Source organism: Carassius carassius, chromosome 50 (genome assembly GCF_963082965.1).
Source record: "Carassius carassius chromosome 50, fCarCar2.1, whole genome shotgun sequence".
NCBI classification, from domain to species: domain Eukaryota; kingdom Metazoa; phylum Chordata; class Actinopteri; order Cypriniformes; family Cyprinidae; genus Carassius; species Carassius carassius.
In genome coordinates, this window is record NC_081804.1 from 18,839,649 (window position 1) to 18,862,334 (window position 22,686).

At 41.1% G+C, this 22,686-nt stretch overlaps 1 protein-coding gene across 1 annotated transcript in view; it reads right to left on the minus strand.

The window, feature by feature from the left end:
* Window positions 1-22,686, minus strand: part of LOC132133739 (anoctamin-5-like) — a 35,373-nt gene that overhangs the window by 5,051 nt on the left and 7,636 nt on the right. The window contains exons 3-16 of the mRNA XM_059546672.1: window positions 16,620-16,724; window positions 14,710-14,778; window positions 14,259-14,543; window positions 14,009-14,119; window positions 13,780-13,895; window positions 12,676-12,810; window positions 12,374-12,479; window positions 12,205-12,265; window positions 11,041-11,192; window positions 8,607-8,681; window positions 3,538-3,766; window positions 3,021-3,190; window positions 2,717-2,814; window positions 1,629-1,759 (exon numbers count right to left, since the gene is read on the minus strand). Coding sequence (XP_059402655.1) covers window positions 1,629-1,759; window positions 2,717-2,814; window positions 3,021-3,190; window positions 3,538-3,766; window positions 8,607-8,681; window positions 11,041-11,192; window positions 12,205-12,265; window positions 12,374-12,479; window positions 12,676-12,810; window positions 13,780-13,895; window positions 14,009-14,119; window positions 14,259-14,543; window positions 14,710-14,778; window positions 16,620-16,724 — 1,843 coding nt within the window. The remainder of the gene's footprint in view (window positions 1-1,628; window positions 1,760-2,716; window positions 2,815-3,020; window positions 3,191-3,537; window positions 3,767-8,606; window positions 8,682-11,040; window positions 11,193-12,204; window positions 12,266-12,373; window positions 12,480-12,675; window positions 12,811-13,779; window positions 13,896-14,008; window positions 14,120-14,258; window positions 14,544-14,709; window positions 14,779-16,619; window positions 16,725-22,686) is intronic.

Sequence of the window (22,686 nt, forward strand, 5' to 3'; positions counted from 1 at the left end):
ACTGCACTTGTGATCGATATGATACCTCTTCATTCAATGCTACGAACTGATGGCGGTCATATAAATATGATTTAAACCATGCTAATGCACTTCCATTAATGCCAGCAAAGTGTTCAAGTCTATGCAAAATAATGTTGTGGTCAATTGTGTCAAAGGCAGCTCTAGGATCCAATAAAACTAATAGAGAGATACAACCACAATTAGATGAGCATGTGACCGTCGTCACTGATTTGTGGTTTTCTATTTAGTACTGGGGGTGTCGCTCTTGAGCGTATATACGGGGAACCAGGTAGGAAGTTATTTAAGGAAGTATGATTGCGTCTTTCTCTCTCTCTCTCGCCTTGGTTAGGCGTGCGGGTTATTGCAGGTCAAGGTCACACTAGCGCACGGTTTGTGAGTGTTGTGGTAGCCCGCTTTGCATTAAGGTGTTCATACTACATTTAATGCTGCGGTCTTTTTTGTATTAATGCTTACGATTCCTATTTTGAGGAATGTGATTCCCTCATTGAATTTCGTAAAGCATTAAGAAGTTATTGGAAGTAATTCGCGTGTAAATGGAGTTTTTGAGAGAGAGAGCTTTTCCAATTGGTTGTGAAGTTATGATGGTGATTTCAATGCTAATTCAGGACATTATATGTAGTGTGTTTTGAGGAGGTTTTTGGTGTAGGGAGTTTTTTTTTAATTTATGTTGGCGCTCGAGTTGCCGAGTTCAGTTGTAATTATTGTGTGATGTTATGAATTACGTTTCAGGCCCAATAGTTTAATGAGTGACAAGGTAAGCTTAATTGTTGGAATTATTCAATTGTTTAATTATTTGCCGATTTATTTGTCACTCGTTTATATTTGTAAGGTATTTAAAAGGTAAATGTTCCTGGGCTTGGCGATAAAATTGTGATTTATTATTTTATTTCCAGTTATTTCTTTTCTTTTCTTTTTCTGTGTTAAATGTAATGTACTGAATTGAAGTAAATGAATTGGAATTGATTATGAATAGAAAACTTTTGAATCAACTTCCCTGTTGTTCCTTGTTTTATTTATTCCATATAATATAATCGTGTCATCATTATATGTAATATCGCTAATGATGTATTTAAAGTCAATAATTGTGGTGGTTTTTACCCCTGGCACCCGAACCCAACTTTTCTAAGGCCAAATACCGTCACAAGCAGGTCATTTGTAACTCTAAGGAGGGCAGTCTCAGTACTATGATATGGTCTAAATCCTGACTGGAAATCTTCACATATACCATTTTTCTCTAAGAAGGAATATAATTGTGAGGATACCACCTTTCTAGTATCTTGGACAGAAAAGGGAGATTCGAGATTGGTCTATAATTAACTAGTTCTTTGTTCTTTTGGGTGATCAGGACCCTAGCACAAAGCCATCTCATTAAACAGCAACAAATAAGATATCGGCATGAAATACTGATTTGACCTGAAATTATTAGCTTTCCTGTAGAAACCACAAAAAGATCAAGTACAAAGTATTTCAGAAAGCCATGATATAATTTCAAATAATATATTAATATACATTTGTATCCTGTATATACTAGTACCTATCATATAATTCTATGGTAATGTGGCTGAATATTTTTCATCACAGCTGTACTGTAGCTGTCGAATGCTCACCCATCTCCAGGTACTCGTAGAAGAGGCCGAGCTGACTGAAGCTCTGCAGGTCATGGTCCTGCTCCCAGCGGCTGTACAGACTCTCTGGGTTACTCCGGGCACTTCTGCTCACCCACCAGTTAATCAGCCAGCTACACACACGCACACACACACACACACACACACACACACACACACACACACACACACACACACACACACACACACACACAGATCAAACACATCCACTGACAATAAATAAACATTATATTAATCAAAATAGACACTACATTCAGAATATACCCTGGACATGCAACCAGGGTTCATTCAGAAACTTTCGCGGACTTTTCAAGCATGACTTTTTCGGTTTTCAAGCACTAAAATCTGAGATCTCGCTTATCAAACAATATCGTTATTATCTTTCTAATTCTAATAAACGAAAAAAAAAACTGAATGGTAAAAATAAAGTGCAGCACAAAAGCATGCAATGACAGCTACTTTAACATTTGAATGGCTATTATGGCAAAGTTATTGCTTTCCTTATCCAAACCTTTTTTTTCATTAATATATGATTGACCTGAAGAATGAATGCTGAATCATACACAAATTATGAGCTTTATCACTGCTTATCAACACTACGGTGTGTTACAAATACACTTAGCTCATTAGATATAAAGTTTCACTAGAATGAGAAAATATTGTAATACTGTTTTTAAGATTTTTTTATGACAAAATATTTTTATTTTAATTACACAAATCAAAACAATTCAGTTGTATTTAGAAATATTTTAACGAATCTAGGGCTGTAGATAATAATTGCTTTGGTAATCAAGTAATCTACTGATATGTAAACTTTATAAACTAATAATGAAGCAATAACAATTGGTTAAAATAATTACAAGGATGCGCTGTTTTCTTTCATATCAAAGCATAAATACACGTAGAAACAGATTAATGACCAAATTTTCATTTTGGGGTGGAGTATCCCTTTAAGTAGATTATTTATTATAACAAATACCAGAAGAGAGGCTAGTATGAACCCTGTGCAAACAAATAATGAGAGTTATGAATGACATCTTGTTTGATTACATCATGTCATATGGACTTACGGGACGAGAGCTTCCTGTATGTTCCCCCACACCTGTTTACCCACCATCACGATCACTAACTGAGTGGTTAACTCGATCAAACAGCCGGCTGGCTCGCACTGCAAACACAATTATAATGTTCAGAAATAAACAATCAAACTGACCTACTAATGAGTATAATACTAAACAATATTATACATTTATCCTTAAACTCTATACTCAATTAAATTAATACTTAAATTAGAGATCCATGGATTAACTGTAAAATGATGGCATGGAGAAAAACTGTAAAACTTTAATCAGGTTCATGTGATCTCAGGTCTACCTCCTCATTTCTCCACTTGCCGAACATGTAGGAATAGTCTCCAGGGTAACCCACAAATTTCCCCTTGAAAAAGGCGACGTAGAAGCAAGAGGAATAGTAGTTGACAAACTGGAAGAGGAACATCTTCACTGTTAGCTTATTCTCGTACTCCACATGGGTTTTGGGAACCTCTGTGCACAGAAGGATACGTGAATAAATCTTTATATTATGAAAATGCTTTATTTATTGACCAATATACAACTGTTTCTTTTTTTGTTTATTACAAGATATAGAAAACAAAATTAATTGACTGGAACAAATCAGAAATTAGAAAGTGCCAAGGTCAATAAACGCAATAAATTAAATAAAAGAACAGCTTTAAAATAAAACAACAACAACAACAATAATAATAAAATAGTGTAGTTTTTTAGTTATTCTATTTATTGAAAAGTTACATCACTTTAAATTTTGAATGTTTTTAAAGGTTTTAGGCTGTAAAAAAGAGGCTGGGAGTCCGATGTACTTGCTAAAGACTAACCCATATCAGTGATCTTTATGGCTACATGCTCATACAGGAAGTTCAGAATCATGATGATTACAAAGTTGATGCAGGAAGCCGTGATGGATGTGGCGAACTGCGGCGTGATAAGGTTTCCAATCAAATCCAGATTATTGGTGTGGCTGTCCTTCATGATGCTGGCAAACGCCGCAAACACCGCCAGACGGTACACAATCACAGCGATTATACAGGCGATAATCAGAGAGATCTGGGTTTGGGGAGTGAGAGAGGTACACATCACACACACACACACACACATTAACTAACTCACTGCAATTAGTATAACTACTCAATATACTACTCAATTATCCATGCAAAAATATTATTAAAAAAGAAAAACAAACCTATGAACTTGCAGTGCTTACTTGTCACTGTTGGTAAACCGTGATCTCGGGGTTTTTCACTATGTGGGTGAAGTCTGTGTGTTACGCGTCAGCACTGATTGTTTCTTGTGGGCGTAACCGCTAAGTGTCATTAGCAACAGTTGTCACTCATTACTCATCCCTATATATTGGCCTGTCTCGCGTCTTGTGTTTGTCAGAGCATTGTTTCCTGTTACTCGTCTGATGTTTTGCTCTCTTGTGTGTTTCTGCGTTTTGGATGTCCGTGTCTCCCCGGAACCCCGTCCACTCATCGCATATCACCATCGGATCATCACTTACCTCTTGGCTCGCTTCCCCGCAGTTCCTGTGTCACCCTCTCCTGCTGCCAACTCATCACTGCCCTTCAGATCCTTCACTCACCTGCATCTTCCTGGACTGTGTATCCCCGGCCAAGTATCATCTGTGTTTCCATCTTTATGTACTGTGTCATTCATATAATTAAATATTCATTACTCGCAGTTGCTTCCTGCCACTCCTTTTACCCAGTCGTTACAGAACGCTCTGACAACCATGGAAGCAGCGAGCACCACTTCTCTCTCCGACTTCATCCACCACAGCGTCAACCGCATGGTTCAGCAGCAGGAGAGCATTGTAAACACCGGACACGCGATCCAAGTGCTGGGACACAGGTGTCCGAGCTCACCCAGCAGATCCATCAGCTCACCTCTCCCGCTGCGCCACCCGCATTGCCTGCGCCGCCCGTCCCCCGGGAGGCCTCCCATGACCACTTCCGGCCAGAGCCGTGACTTCCGGTGCCAGAGAGTTACTCCGGTGAGCCTGACTTTTGCAGAACTTACCTTAACAAGTGTTTTATGCACTTTGCATTACAACCCCGCACATTCGCGACGGAAGAGTCCAAGGTTGCATTTGCTCTCACATTACTTTCTGGCAGGGCCACGTTATGGGGGATGGCGGTGTGGGAAAACCATCATCCGTGTTGCACCTCGTTCCACGCCCTCTCCGAGGAGATGAAGAGGGTATTCGATCAGGCCGCGGCTGGCAAGGAGACCACTCACCAGCTATCAGACCTCCGACAAGGGAAATTGTCAGTGGCGGATTACTACATTCAGTTCCGCACCCTGGCGGCCGCGTGCCAGTGGAACGAGGAGGTGCAGTGGGATCGATTCCTGCATGGGCTGGCCGACCGTTTTCATAAGGAGATCTACCTCCTCGAGTAGCCCCCAACACTCTGGCGCTACGGGTGGACACCCGGATTAATCGCCTTGGTAAACAAACCAGTCCATCACGCCTTCACATCTCTCCGGAACAGGGTCACTCGAATAGAGAGAACATGGTCGGTCCCATCTACGATCACGAACCCATGCAGGTGTGTAGAGCTCGACTATCCCGTAAGGAGAGAGAGAGGCGGAGGTCCCAGTGACTGTGTCTATATTGCGGTGGCTCGGGTCATTCCCTCGATTCATGCCGGATAAAAGAGCCAGCCGGTAGTAAGTTTTAGGCTACTATCGGATGGGATCTCCGCCGGGAAGTCCTCAACTACATCTTCGACTCTCCTTCCGGTGAAACTGCGATGGGAGAACCATACTCACAACTGTCATGCCCTTCTGGACTCTGGAGCCGAAGGCAATTTCATTGACACTGTCCTTGCACGTCACCTGAACCTTCCTGTCCTTCCCGTGTCTTGTCCTATCCATGTCACCGCACTCAATGGCCAGGAACTGCCACATGTCACTCACAACAGTGAACCTCTAACTCTGCTCACCTCAGGAAACCACACCGAAAACATATCCTTTTACCTCATGGACTCCCCTGTCGCTCCCATTGTTTTAGGTCACCCCTGGTTGGTCAAACACAATCCACGAGTGGATTGGGGTTTCAACACAGTCACTTTGTGGAGTGAAAGTTGTCATGAGTCTTGTCTGGTTTCAGCTTGTCCTGTTGTGCCTGTTTCTGTCTTTGAGGAGGAGACCATGGTGTTATCAAACGTGCCCCCAGAGTACTTGGACCTGAAGGAAGTGTTCAGTAAGTCCCACGCTGCTTCTCTTCCTCCGCATCGTCCCTATGACTGTGCTATAGACTTAGTTCCAGGTAAGTCTCCGCCTAAGGGCAAGCTTTACTCTCTTTCTATTCTGGAGAGGGAGGCCATGAAGAAATACATTTCTGATTCCTTGGCATCGAGGTTCATCCGCCCTTCCTCTTCTCCAGCAGGGGCGGGATTCTTTTTTTGTGGGTAAGAAGGATGGTTCTCTGCGACCTTGTATTGACTACCGAGAGCTGAACAACATCACGATAAAGAATACCTATCCTTTGCCGTTGATGTCTTCAGCTTTCAAGAGGTTACAGGGAGCATCCATATTCACAAAACTGGATTTACTTAATGCTTATCATTTGGTCCGCATTAGGAAGGGGGATGAGTGGAAAACCGCCTTTAACACCCCTAGAGGGCACTTTGAATATTTGGTGATGTCGTTCGGGCTCTCCAACTCTCCAGGGGTTTTCCAAGCACTCATTAATGACGTGTTGAGATACATGGTAGATCAGTTTATATATGTTTACCTGGATGACATACTGATTTTTTCTTCATCTCTCCAGGAACAAGTGCAACACGTCAGACGAGTGCTCCAGAGATTACTTGAGAATGGTCTTTTTGTCAAGGCGGAGAAATGCGTATTCCATGCACAGTCTGTTCCCTTCCTAGATTACATCGTCTCGTCAGAGGGAATACATATGGAGCCTGACAAGGTTAAGGCTGTGATAGATTGGCCAACTCCAGATTCCCGTAAGGCCCTACAGCGGTTTCTGGGGTTTGCCAATTTTTATCGACGTTTTATTCTTAATTTCAGCCATCTAGTCTCGCCTCTGACCGCCTTGACCTCCCCCAGTACTCCGTTCAGGTGGTCTAATGCAGCCAAAACTGTGTCAAAAAGTGTGGCTTTCTACTAACAATATTCCGCTCCGCTCCGTTCTAATAAATTAGCTCCCAAATTTATTGGCCCGTTTCCTGTCACCAAGATCATTAGACCGGTGACAGTCCGCCTCAAACTACCTCCGGCGTACAGGAGGATTCATCCCGCCTTCCATGTGTCCAAAATTAAGCCCGTGTTTTATTCACTTATTAATCCGCCTACCCCGGTTCCCCCACCGACACATCTCGTAGATGGGAGTCAACTTATTCGGTAAATCGGATTCTGGACTTGAGACGGAGGGGACGAGGATTCCAGTACTTGGTGGACTGGGAAGGTTACGGTCCGGAGGAGAGGAGTTGGGTACCTGCTAGGGACATACTGGATCACTCCCTTATTGATGATAACAATCAGCAGGTAGGCCCTTCTGGGAACTCCAGGAGGCGTTCCTAGAGGGGGGGTACTGTCACAGTTGGTAAACTGTGATCTCGGGGTTTTTCACTATGTGGGTGAAGTCTGTGTGTTACGCGTCAGCACTGATTGTTGTGGGCGTCTCCGCTAATTGTCATCAGCAACAGCTGTCACTCATTCCTCATCCCTAAATATTGGCCTGTATAGCGTCTTGTGTTTGTCAGAGTGTTGTTTCCTGTTTACTCATCTGATGTTTTGCTCTCTTGTGTGTTTCTGCGTTTTGGATGTCCGTTTCTCCCCGGAAAACCCCGTCCACTCATCGCATATCACCATCGGATCATCACTTACCTCTCGGCTCGCTTCCCAGCAGTTCCTGTGTCACCCTCTCCTGCTGCCAACTCATCACCGCCCTTCAGATCCTTCACTCACCTGCATCTTCCTGGACTGTGTATCCCCGGCCAAGTATCATCTGTGTTTACATCTTTACGTACTGTGTCATTCATATAATTAAATATTCATTACTCGCACTTGCTTCCTGCCACTCCTTTCACCCAGTCTTTACATTACTAGGACACGCCAAAACAGTGAAATGCTACATGATGCTGATAAAAACATGCATCCTCAGGCAAAATGTTCTACACCAAACTTACTTACTGATGTGTGATCCTGTGTCCATAAAGTCCTGAGACTTATCAACTTTCAATATTAAGTCGGATTATTTACGTATCCAGACCAGATGGTGGATCAGCACCTAGAAAGGACCTCTATTGCCCTGAAAGACAGCGGAGACCAGGACAACTAGAGCCCCAGATACAGATCCCCTGTAAAGACCTTGTCTCAGAGGAGCACCAGGACAAGACCACAGGAAACAGATGATTCTTCTGCACAATCTGACTTTGCTGCAGCCTGGAATTGAACTACTGGTTTCGTCTGGTCAGAGGAGAACTGGCCCCCCAACTGAGCCTGGTTTCTCCCAAGGTTTTTTTCTCCATTCTGTCACCGAAGGAGTTTCGGTTCCTTGCCGCTGTCGCCTCTGGCTTGCTTAGTTGTGGTCACTTCATCTACAGCGATATCGTTGACTTGATTGCAAATAAATGCACAGACACTATTTAACTGAACAGAGATGACATCAGTGAATTCAATGATCAAATTACTTATTTTTAAATATTTAATTAAATTTTGAATCCCAGTTTTTCAATGTTGTTTAGGACTTTTGGACTCCACTGTAATTTTTTTAAATCACTGACATTATGAGCCAACATTAAAAGGTACAATTAGACATAATTTGTTCTTCACTGTACTGTATGTATATATGTATGTATGTGTATAAAATAAAATGAAAAATGTAATTATTATTTTGCTAAAAGTAGCAGACTGTTTTGATGCTCACCCAGAAGAGGACGGTGGCCCCGGACAGGAATGAACGAGCACACTTGCTTGTTAGAGGTAAATAAGGCTCCATCTCCTACACAGCAAGCAAGCAAAGCAGGGGTCATGAGCAAGCCCCAGCACACACCTGGGACAGGAGCCCTAAACTAGCACTGTCCTAGTGCTGTCAGTGTCTGCATGGCTCTGTACGAGGACTCTTCTCGTTTCTAATGAGTCATCTGCCATCTCTACAGTTCAGATTAATTCTACGACTAGTCTTTCAAAGCTGCGATCACACTGCAAGCAGGCTGCTAATGCTACACACACTCTCACACACAGAAATCTCATCTACAGTATTGTAGTCCTGTGCCTGCCTTACCCACAACACAACAGTGGCCCAGCACAGGATAAACCTGCCTGCTTTATCAGCTGGGCTCTGCTCTAGAAACCACTCCAGTTCCTACACAATACGAACAAAGCCAAACAAACACGCAGATTATCTAGTTTCTCAGTTGTCTGGTGGATAAATGAACCTTCACTACCTATTCACCTTCGTTTGTGAAAATAACAACACCTAAAGTGACTCTGCCACTTCATATTCTGCCCATTTTCTGTCATATTAATATGTAGGAGTACCTAATATACTCATATCATGGATTGAAATCTGATTGAATATGTCTTTTGAAAATGAACACTAGGTTCTTTAGTTTTGTCACTTAAGGTGATGATATATTATGCAACTTTTTTGAACAATGTTGCTTGGGCGCTTTCCCGTTGAGAATGGGCATCTGGATACTTCAAAAAGTTGCCCCGTTTATCATCACCTTTAAGGGCCGTTCACACAGAACGAATCGCCGCATCTGAAAACCTGAGACTTCTGGTTGATCCACTGTTTTGGAACGGACACTGATGAGGGGTGCTGCGTGCAAAAGTTTAAATACTTGGTTGATACAGTGTGTGTTTATGTAGAAAAACAATGAAAGTGCATTGGAATGGAAAAATGCATTCTGTGTTGGGCTGCACAACTAATCAAATTTCTAAATCGCGATGGATGCCACAATTACGTAATCATCCAAAGTCCACTTATGTTATTCTGCACGCTTAATGTTTTTTTTATTTTATTTTTCCGTTCTCTTAAGGGTTTTTCCATTGTTTTAGTGTTAGTATAACATTATAATGCCATTCATATTTTTACTTTTTTATATAATTTAAAAAAGAATCCGATTACTTATCATCTCGTTTTCATCTTGTTTATTTTCATATAAAAATACGGCATGCCATTGCATCACACAATGGTATAAACCTCATTCAATGTAAATTGTGATATTCCTAATTAATAATCAGAATTAACTTTTTAAGGGAATAATCGACAATTATGATTTCTGTCATAATCGTGCAGCCCTAATTCTGTGTGAACGGCCCCTGACTCTTTCCACATTTAATGAACTACTGTACGTGGCATTCACTACGTTCAGCTAATAAACACAGAAATTACGTCTTTCCAGCCACTTTCTTCAGGATGAATAACTTTATAAACAGAGGTGTACATAGTTTTATTCAGTCTGGTTCTCATGAGAGATTTGCACCTGGAGATTTGGTTTGATTCTCACAATGCACATATAGTGTGACCTATTAAATATAAGTATAAATAAATAATCACAGTAATAAGAATATTATTGCACTTTATTTAGTTTTAGATTTTTAAAGATTTAATAAAAAAACAAAAAAATAAAAAATAAAAAAAATATTAAAAAATTAAAAGTGTGTATTAAATAAAAACACTATTATTTTATAGTACACCTAAATATACAATGCTTTTATTTCATTTTAATTTATATATATATATATATATATATATATATATATATATATATATATTTTTTATGTTTGATTTCTTTATATGATTTTTTATCATTTTCAATGAAATCTTATACAGTATTAGTTGATCTAAAACAGTGACAGCTGTCAGTCATGTCACCAGTGAGAGGTCTGAACTTACTTCAACAGCAGTTTTTTATCTTGATCCCTAATGCGCACCTGTGCACCACATTATGTGCACCCCGTTTATAAAAAAAGAGCTGTGTGCCAAGACCTTGATACATACCGTGCATGTCCATCTATCAGAGCCTCATTTTCATTTTGTCAAATTAAAAATGCCATCTAAACTGACTTATGAGTCTATGAGCCACAGAGTCTAGATAAACTTTTCCAACTAGCCTTATAATCTTCTTAACTTGCCTCACTTGAAATACTGTCTAGCAGAAAAGTAAGATAATATATATATATATATATATATATATATATATATATTCTCTATAAGCTAATATAAAATCTGCTGAAGGAACAGATACAAATGAATGATGAACCTAGCTAGTGCTATATGATCAAAACTTGATATTATTTGCTTGAATATTGTAATGGTAAAAACCTCTGGGTCGTTAGATATGCATACGTACTTGTGTGACGTGGTTGAGTCGACGGTGGGTGCACTTGGACTCGTATTCGGGTCTGAGCTGCATCTGTTGCTGCTCTTCCTCCATGTCCACCAGATCCCACTCGTACTCCAGTCGAGCCTGACGCCGCTTCCAGAACTCCAGGAACAGAGTCACTGACACCGGAGAAAACCAACACTTAAAACCCTCTGTACTGCGTTAGTTTCCTGGAGCGCTGCAGGACGATGGTTTTTTTGCAGGCCGAAATCCAGAACCCAGAACCAGCAACTCTGGTTCCATCGCCCTGAAGTCAGGGTTTTTTGAATGGGTTTGTGGTTAAATCTCTGAAATGAGGTCTGTGTTTAACACAAGCTCAAGATATTTTCATGTTTATTCTACAACTACATCAGTAATAAGCTCTTTTTTTAAAGCATCATTTATCATCACACCGAACAGCAAAACCCATTTACTCACTAGTCACTACTCAGTACGAACTCAAACTTTCGGAGACAATTACTTTTAAATAAAGACTAAAAGATTTGTCTGAAGCTTACAGTGGACCAAGTCATGTGCAGTTTGTTCACAGCTTCAAAATAAAAGTTGTGCTCATTTGTGAAGATAATTATGCCGAAAAAGACATGTAAGAATCATAAACTTCTGTTGGTCACAGAGCTTATTTTCTGCAGTGTTTCAAGGCTAATGGTTTTTGTCAAGGGAAGTGATGCTGACTTCTGGGTTGGCCTACAAAAAGACGTCTTTATTGCAGCTCTCTATTGAAACACTCCTTGATGCCCCTCTTTTGCATTATTTGCATATTACTATTGTTTATAAAGCGTACTAAATATGCATAATTTTGTGCAACCAGGTGTCATGACATATTAAATACAACGTTTGTTGAAAATGACTGACTGACAACATGATGATTTTATTAAATGTTTAAGAACAAGCATCATCTTTTATCATTAAGGGGAGTCAGAGTAAAAGAGAATATTAAATATTTACCAAATTTAGCGTGTGCATTCATTTTCACGATCATAACAATTAAAACTACATCCCAACATTAACACATTCTCTTAAATCATGGCTCATCCCTATTTTCATTGGCTGATCAACTGACATTTTTTGTAAAAGTTTGATGTAAAAAATATAGACGCAGGCAACAAGTACAATTCGAGAACCAGTACTCACCCCATATTCCCATGAATATGGCAAAGAACACCGTCGCTGTGTTGTCGAACAGATACGATTGCTACAAAGCAATCAGACGAATGTATAACGGTACATTAATAGGTTCACAAAACATACTCCATAAGTAAATACATAAAAGATGTACACGGACAGTAATTTTCTCACTCACCCATGAGGAGCTACAGGTCGTGCTGAGCTTCCAGTAGCCACATTTCTTATCACAGAGAGGACACATGATAATCTGCCCCCCAATGGTCTCATTACAGATCTCTTTACTGCAGAAGACAACACACATTGTTTCTGTGAACCCAGATTCAAAATTACTACACTTTATTTCACATGCCGTAGTGTTTTCTAAATGTCAGCGAGCAATTCATAATACATTACAAGCGTTGCGTTCTCAGCGCTGCCACAAGGGGCACCAAAACCATCTTCTGTTTCCTGTTTTTAGTTTTCTAGTCTTCTCCTCACCTCCAAACGTTTTCGTCAAAGGTGGCCAAACCATAGATGAAACAGAGCAGACCAACAACTGCGGCATAGAGGAGCATCTCTGTGTAGAAACCCAGCCAAGCGAAGTAGATGGCGATCTTCTCTCCATAGTACTTCCTGTGGTACAGGAAACACATTAATCAAGGACACCTCTATCCACTCGCTCAATGTGTCAGCAACATCTCACGATCTCTAGATTTAATCTATTTAGTGATCATTTATTCAACAAGGAACCTCGAGTTGATTTCTTCATCAAAAACAGTGCAGAATATGCCTCAGCCTATTTAAGTAACAAAAGTTATAATAAATATATTGCGGTGCTTTCAATATGCTATTAAGTTCACTATACGTCAATAGACAAGATATGTGATTCTTCTTTGGCTTGCGAGTATGAGACTGTTAAGAAAGACTTGATAGTGTTAAACTTCTACAATAAAAACAATTTTACTTCGTTTTAATGTATCGATTCATCACTCAAAAATGTTGTATTGCCGTTTACATGTTTCAATGTAGATATTTTAGTACACACATGTAGTTATATATTGCTTTATAATAATGTGTATTGTTATATTGGTGCATAAATAAAATTATTAAATATATTTCTTCCTGGTGTTCATTTATTGAAAAATGTGTGAAAAAAAAAAAAAAAATATATATATATATATATATATATATATATTTATATTTAACTATATTTTCACTCTTTATTCATTGCATTGCATGAATTTCTGCATCACTGCAAAAACTGCTTTAATGAACACTGTCTGTAAATGCTCAAACAAGTAGACAGTCCCAACCTCAAACTCACATCACTGGTCCAATCAACCTATTAATGGTTAGTAGTTTAAGCTGGGATAGGATAAAGTATTTAAAAGAAATATATAATTTTTTTATTGAAATATTTACTTAGCAAAGGAAAAAAGACTGGAAAATGGTAAAGAATTCAAAAACTTGTTCTGTTCTGACCATAAAGGGTCAGTTTTTTGTGTCATATCGCCCAAACCTAATGTCAAGGTAATTTTTTTATGTGTACAGTATGTATGAAAAAAGGAAGTGAAATATAAACCGGGGGTTTGCTGGTCTCACCGTATGAGGTTGAGCGGCTGCTCCTTGTAAAAGCTGCTGAAACAACCCCAGTATTTATACAAGGCATAGCGTTCGCTCTCACAGTTAGGATCACGAGACCTGGTCCAATACCTACACTACAATAAACACACATTAACCTTATAGTTTTTTCATAGCAACAAACCTTCTGAATAGAGAAACATCTAGGTTTATTTCACTGAATGCACATCTTCCTCTGTTAAAGACTTACATCATGAAGAGGGAAGGCAGCTGTGTAAGTCCCGTTGTTCAGCAGCCTCTTGATGCCCTTCTTATCCTTGTCTTCTTTACTGTACGGACATCGGGAGAGGATGTAATATACCTACATGGAGAAGAAAAGAAACCAAGCCTTTGGCCACAGGGCAGCTCCTCAGTAAAAGTTTAATAAGGTCATGCTGTAATGGAGGTTACTATCTTGTAAGAAGTTTACGTATTCTTGGCATTTCTACTGAATTTCTTACAATCCTGCTCCGTGTGGATGAAGGAACGAAGGTGTCTTTATCCTGGATGAGGAAGAAGTCAGGTTTGCTCTTGTCAAAGGTGGCGGTGAAGTAGTCGGGCTCCGGCTGCATCACATGCTCGGGCAGACGGCAGGGCGTACAGAGCCAGCTCATGGGTGCGTCTTCTTTATCTGGAATATCATTGGTTTTAAAAGGCACTTTGATTTTCAGAACATCTGCATATGTTGCCAGCACTTCCCACGGGACGTGGATCTTCAGGAAGTACGTCTTCCCATCTTCAGACTCCTGGGAAGACAAACACTGGTGCATGACTCTCACTAATGCTGTGTCTAATAATAGAGTTTATCACAAATGAACAATAACAGGGAAAAATGTGTAACATGAATGATGACATAAATCGATGTCCTGATAGGGTTTAGGTGTCACTCATGATTTCAGAGGTTTCACTCACAGATTTGTCCTCAGTCTCCAGCTCCAGTCCAATCTTCTGTAAGTTAGCCTCAAACTCCTTCCTTCGATCCTGCATGAAAGTTCAATAACACATCTGACAGTCGCCCATTTGTGCTTAGGACAAGAAGGGATTCCAATAAATATTTATGACATGACAAACTGTAAAGCTGCACGTGTGTGAACTGTGAAGTTTGTGTGAGTTGCTGCCCAGGCCTGCTAAAGCACATACTTTATGAGTAACAAGAATGTGGAAGTACTTACAGACACTCACCTCTCTCTCTCTCACACACACACACGCACACACACACACACAAGGGTTGTCAGCACAGGCAGAGTCTGGGGTTGCGGGGGGTACAGTGCTCATCTAGTGGCCAGAGACGTTTTTCATCACAATACAACTTTTAATCATGTGATACATATTTTTTCAGGAACTGTGATTCCCGTTCTCTAGTTCCTATCAAATGCCCAATCCCAATTCTATTGTATACCCCTTCCCTATTTCCCTAGGATAAAATATTCCCCTAAGGATTGGGACACCACTGCTATGCCGTCACACGTCATCATTCGTCGTCTAGCTCCTACAATACACACATATACTGGTGTGCATTAGAGCCTTTAATTATCGTTCGGTATTAATGAGCTGCTTACTGACACACACACATATCGGAAATCACGCAGCTCACACATCCAGGAGAAAATAAACTTTTCAACGCTGCCCCACGACTTTTCCATCGATATTTTCCATCGACGAGAGGATACAATCGCTGTTTTTAAGTAAACGCACTCTAAAAAGATAAACGCACACATGAATACATGCAACTTCCATTTCTCTCTCTCTCTCTCTCTCTCTCTCTCGAATAGGCAATATTTGAGAAAATGGTTCAGCGATTTCTAATTATTGGGGGGTTAGTCTAAGGCAGTTATCGCCCTGATCAGACATGCTGTGGCACTATCATGCAGTCTGTAATGATATGATGTTAGCAAATATTAGCGATTTCTTTGCAAACATTTCTTTGAGTAACATGACCGTTAATATGAACTCACAATTGAATGTAACATAAAACAAATGATTACTTTTCGTTGAAATCTTTATTTATGCCAAAAAAGCTTACATTTATGTGTCTTTTTGTTCGCTGTAGCAGCCATGTTGCCGAGATAATTCATTACCCTTCGTCTGAAGTGTGGTCCCGAAAAATCTTCATTTGAAGGGCTATCTGGCCCTTCTCCCCCTACCCCTACCCCTCCAACCAAAAGAGAATCGAGACACCTCTACCCCTACACGTGAATGAAGGGGAAAGGGGAAGGGCTGAGGGGTAGAATTGGGATTGGGCCTAAATCTAACCTCAATGGTGCATTTCATTAACACTCGTGAGAACATCCTTTGTTCGACCGGTTGTGAAGCATGTGTGTCAAACACGCCAAGAATTGGCTTAAATAACCTGACGTCACTGGAATGCATGCACCTGAGAGGCTGTAAATAGATGTGAAACAGACACACCTCCAGGTTTCTTCGTCTTCAGAGACCGCTTTGTGTGTGTATGTGTGTGTGAAGCAGTCAATCAAGAGTAAAAAACAATGAGTTGAAAGAGAAAGGTAGTTTATTAATCATGTCAATTGAATCTGCGTGTCTCCTTGTTCATGGCCCATCACTGAAGAGGACTCGCATGAGTATGAGCTACATTTGCTAACAAGTTCTTACATAAGCGGCTCTGACTCAATGCTAATTACCACTTCTAAGGGTTAGGAAAAATTGTGTATGGTTTTTAGTCTATGAGTTAGTCATTTGTTTAGGCAAATCATATTTTTTTCCAAATCATCTCACAGAAGGATGCCAAAAGTTATCATATAAATATAAAACTGTCAAACAGAAATCGTTATCAACTATAAAACATAACTAGGTGGATGACACACCTGTTTTTTTTCTCCATCCTTGTCGTCGATGTAAGACAGAACGAAATCTATCCTCCGTACGCCGTCTCTGAAGTTCACCGAGTCCTTGCTCTGCTGCTTCTCTACCTGCACACAAACATTTATTTGAACTAAGTCAAGGTTTTATGTGAAGAACTGAAGCTTTATAATGTTTTCGAACTCTTGAAACCCTTGAAATAGTAATAAAGCTAATCTATTCATGATATAAAATGATAATGTATAAAATATCATCTTAATGAAACATGACTGGGTGCTTGTTCAGACACTGTGATATTGTCTATATATATTGAAGTCTTATTCATTAATAAACATGAGACTTACCAGTTCATAACAGTCTGTTGTCTAACTCCCACAAAAACTACACAAGCATCCTGCCACACACACACACACACACACACACAGGTTCATGTGTGTATAAAACCTGAACAATTCCGTCAGCACAAGCTGCATGTCTTAAAAGTCTCGATGCAGTCACATTTCAGCAAACCTTTGTGGTAGAAATCCAGTCATTTCAATAGAATTGTTACCAAACTGGGTTGAGTGGAAAGGTTTGCAGATTTTGCACTAAGTTTAAGTTGGTCTTGTAATTTTGCATGACTTCTGTATGAGCTGTGCTTCATGCATGGACATATTTTTACCTGTCAAATCTCTCTAATGTGACCGCACCTTTACTCAAATGATCATTGCATTTGTGTCTGAAGAACATTTAATGTTCAACAGAGGTCATGCATTCATTACAGACTAAAAGCCTGTTCACAACAATAATGATCAAATATGATTATGTATGTATATATATATATATATATATATATATATATATATATATATATATATATATATATATATAATGATAACTATATAAGTGTCTACATCCATGGATAATATATATATATATATATATATATATATATATATATATATATATATATACAAATATATTTTGGAATCTGTGAAGCTCAACTAAATCAATTTTTTGTAACAGAAAATATATTTAGTTTCAAGTTTCATATACCAAAATGTTAAAAAGTCTAACAGTAGGCTGGATTTAGGCTAAATGCCAATGTGGATATACACAGTTGTGGTCAAACTTTTTATGATACTTTACAGTATCTGCAGAATATTAATTATTTTACCAAAATAAGAGGGATCATACTAAATACATCTGAATTTTAGTAGTCATTTAGTAGTGGCCTAAACAAGATATTTCACATAAAAGACGTTTACATTCAGTCCACAAGAGAAAATATAGTTGAATTTATAAAAATTACCCCATTCAAAAGTTTACATAAGCTTGATTCTTGTTGTTACCTGAATTATATTATTTTATGATAATATTGTTTATTTTATTATTATGGTATTATTTATTTAGATTTTTTGATAGTTGTTGAAAAGTCCATGGTTTGTCCTGAACAGTTAAACTGCCTGCTGTCCTTCAGAAAAATCCTTCAAGTCCCACAAATCTTTGGTTTTCCAGCATCTTTTACGTATTTGGACCCTTTCCAACAATGACTGTATGATTTTGAGATCCATCTGTTCACATTACAGACAACTGAGGGAATCTATTTTAAACAGTCACTGATGCTCCAGAATGAAAAATTATGCATTAAGAGCCTGGAGGTGAAAACTTTTTTCATATAGTTGTATGGGGTAACAAACCGTCGCCGGTATCATGAAAAAGTCAATGGGAACAAGAAAGCGTTTGGTTACCCCCATTCTTGAAAATATCCTTCATGTTCAACAGTAGAAAGAACAACCTGAGGATGAGTAAATAATGACCCCAAAAACCAAACTTTTAACGATAACCCAAACACAAACATTTATTATTTCAGTATATATTATAAGTTGGTTCTTTCCAATCCCATCCCACTCTTTCTCTTCCACATTGCTTCATGTTTAGTCTCCATTACACTAGTGGCAAGAATACTATACTAGCCCCGAGAGAGGCATATTCACCCTTAATGACACTGGCCAAAGCTAAACAACTGCAGGCTTCACTCAGACCCAGGAAAACACTTCAGCTGGAAGAGCAGTCTGCAGCTGTTCTCTAGCAACTAAAAATAACTTACATACAATGCATAATACAAACAAATGCAGCGGTGAACATCCAGGACGAAAAACACCTCTACATGCTCTCGCGGCCACGTCCGGGGATGTGACCAAGCCAAACAACATTTCTCTGAGGTTTAACTGGCAAACACTGCTGATTTTCTTAGGCCATTCCTACAAACAAAACCTCCAGAAGAATACAAGAAGCCTACAGCTGACATTTTCTTACTAAAGAACACAGCTAAGGAATACACACCAACATCCATTAGTTAACACAGTTACTGTTAACCATCCATAGTAATGTCTGGACCCCTTTATATTAAATTAACCAGAGATCATCCTCTGTTATTCCTCAATCAGCAGACGGGAGAAGGAAGGAAAAGAGAGAAATGGAGAAAAAAGAAAGACTACCTCCAGTGTGTCTATCAAGAGCTGCATAATTCAAGATTGTGAGAGTCTCCAGAGACAGAGACCACCTCCCTTTATACCAGACCAGCTAATCGGACACATACTTACACACACACACACACACACACACACACACACACACACACACGTTCTCAAGAGCAGCCCTACTTTTTTTTACACCTTTTTTTAAATGTTTTGGACTTACAATAATTCACTGGTTGTTTTCTTTAAACGTTCACCAATTTTAGGTCTGTATTCCAAATCTAATGGGCACTAATGTGTAGGAAATGTGCTTTATGGATACACATGGTCTGTTTTCTGTGTGGATGCAAGTGTTGCTGTTAGGGTGTTGATATGTGGTTGCTAAGGTCATTTGAGTGTTTAGGTCAATGTTTTGTGTTTACTATGATGCTCTGGGTGATGTTATGTGGTTGATGACATTGGTGGGGACTGCAGGTAGTTGCCAGGGTGTTGTGTTTGGGAGCTGAATAGTGAAACTGTAATGTCAGGTGGCTGCTAAGGTCTTTGTTTGTTTGTTTGTTTTCAGCATGTTTTAAGCTACAGTATGTTCCAGTTAAAGAACTGAAAGGTGACTGTCATTGAGTTTTTGTGTGGTTACAAAGGAGTTATGGGTATTTATTAGCACCTTGTTATGTTATTGCAAGGGTGATTGCTATGTGGTTGCTAAGTTGCTTTATTTTGTGGTTAAAGAGCCCACATTCAAGGCTATGATATGCTAAATGTAAATCAAATTGGCATGATCGATTAAGTCAGTAAAATGGACAGAACAGTCAAATTTAGGTAAACAAACCTATTAAGCTGATCTATGAACACAATGAGCTGTGCAATAAAATTTTCCACATCGATGCTATCTCTACTGTCATTTGCATGTCAAGCGAAATATTCATTTGCAGATCGTGACATTTTCAAAAGCACCTAACCTCAGCATCAGAGAGTCACAGTGGCATGTAAATAATAAGGCCTGAATCTGATTCACTCTGTCTATCTAACATCTGTTTCATACGTTTCCAATATCTTTTTATCCAACTTCTGGCATCATTTACTTACTCACATCATGTTCTTCACTGTGTATTATACTTTCTTCCTGCCGTGGTGTAAATGAATGATGGCTGAAATATATTGTTTGGGTGTATTGTCCCTTTAAAAGTGATGTAGCCTGATCCCTTTGTAAACAGATCTCACTGGCACACACATAAATACTCTTCTGTGCAAACATCTTCTAAATTAACATCCTGCTGTCTCTCTACTGTGAGCAGGAGTCTGTTTGACCTGGCAGAGCGGCTGCTGTTCTTTCACTACAGGTCTCTCCCTCTTTCATTTCCTGTAATTACAAGTTGGAGATGATGCATATGCATATGAACACATGTTAAAGAAAGCAGGCAATAACTATGGGGACTAGGTGGAAGTCGTGGCCTAATGATTAGAGATTAGACTTGTAACCCAAAGGTTGGGAGTCCGAGTCTCAGGCCGGCAGGAATTGTATGTGTTGGGAGTGAATGCACAGAACTCTCTCTAGCCTCAATACCACTAATAAGATGCCCTTGAGCAAGGGACTGAACCCTCAAATGTAGTGTGACGAGCATCCCGAGTCCACATCAGCATTGCCCTGGTAACTCACGAGGAGCGCCGGACCAAAGCTCATCACGGGCTGATCGCCCGCACCTGCCCCTCATTAGCTGGGCTCTATTTAAACAGCGTGCGCACAGACGAAGGATGAGAAACCTCTCCATGAGCTCACAAAATGACTCTGCGCTCTCTTCTCTCCTCCAGACAGCAGCGTGTGACCGCACAGCACTGCCACGAGCACCCCACGTATTCACCTGCACCTGGACTCGATTGAGAGCACCTCGGCACGCCAAACCACTGTTGGTGGCACCTCTCCTCACCGGCGAGGCTCAGTGAACTTACTTCGCCCTGCCAACTGAAGTGGCAAATAACTACGGCAAGCTGAAAAGAGAAATCCTGTCCCGGTTGGGGCTTTCCTCAGTCTGCGCTGCCCAGAACTTTCATGAATGGGAATACAAACTCCGCCTCCCAGCCCGAGCCCGAGCCCAAGCTGCTGAACTGTCTCGCCATTGATTGCTCGATGGAGAGCCCACGGCTGCCTAAGTAGCGGAGCACGTCGTCATCGACCGGTTTCTCCGAGCCCTTCCGCAGACTCACCGCCAGGCAGTTGGAATGCGGAAACCCGCCACCATGACCAAGCTCGTTGAGGCAGTGGAGCTGGCGGATGCTGCCCAACATTAGGACGCTGGGGAGCAAGCGAGGTCGTTTCCCCGGAGGATGGTCCAGGAGCAACGGGCCCCGGAGGGCACCCTGTGACCAGTAGCAAGGCCGGCGGCTCCCTCCCCAAAGGACGAACCGAAGCCCACTGCGGACCCCGCATCTCCCGCACAAACGTGGCTGGCCGGCTGTATTGTACATCATGACCTGCAAGTTCCTGGCCAGCTGGCAGGACCTGTATACCGTCACTGAAAAAGACGTACCATGTCCGCCAGCCGGGGCGGCGAAAACCAGACCAACTCTACCATATTAACCTACTCAAGAAGTGGATAGGGACAAGAGACCAGCTAGCTGCCCTTCTAACCATGGACCCGGTCGTAGTGGACATTAACACAGAGCTTTCGGTGACCCAAAAGATGAAGCTGCAGCACCTGGTGGGTCAGTTCCCAGATGTGTTCTCATCGGTTCCTGGGCGGACACACATTGTCCAGCACGAAATCCATACATCCGGCAGAGTCATCGTCCGGCAACGGCCCTACTGAGTCCCAGATGCTCGTCAGCAGGCTATTGAAAAGGAGAGATCCAACAGATGTTGAATTTAGGTGTAATTGAACCATCAAACAGCCCTTGGTCTAAATGTCCTGGAGGGAGGGGAGAGAGACACCAATGATCTTCTCAGCTGCTCTCACTATGCGTTGCAGAGTCTTTTTACAGAACCCGCCTCACCCGCAAAGCCCTCTGCATCGCAGGTGATCCCACCCACCCTTAAGAGCTTTTTCAGTTTTCTGCCATCAGGGAGGAGACTGCGGAGTCTCCAGGCCAGGACCAGCAGACTGAAGGACAGCTTCATCCACCAGGCTGTCAGGATGCTGAACTCGTACCCGATTCAGCCCCCCCGGTGGACACTGGCAGTACCAGACCCTCCCCTTCGGCCTACATGGGGCTCCAACCACATTCCAGCATATGATGGACATCGTGCTGCTGCCCCACCAGGCATATGCCACGGCATACCTGGATGACGTGGTCATCCATTCCGAGTGCTGGGAAGACCACCTGGACTGTCTGCGGAGGGTGCTGATGGAGCTGCGTAGGGCTGGGCTCACTGCCAACCCCCGGAAATGTCACTTGGGCCTGACCGAAGGCAAAGTACCTGGGCTTCCAAGCCCAAACTCTGCACCGAAGCCCAGCACAAAGTCCCAGGTACAAGCTTTTTTGGAGCATCCCGAATCCACATCAGCGTTGCCCTGGTAACTCACGAGGAGCGCCAGCTCAAAGTTCATCACAGGCAGATCGCCCGCACCTGCCCCTCATCAGCTGGCTCTATTTAAACAGAGTGCGCACAGACGAAGGG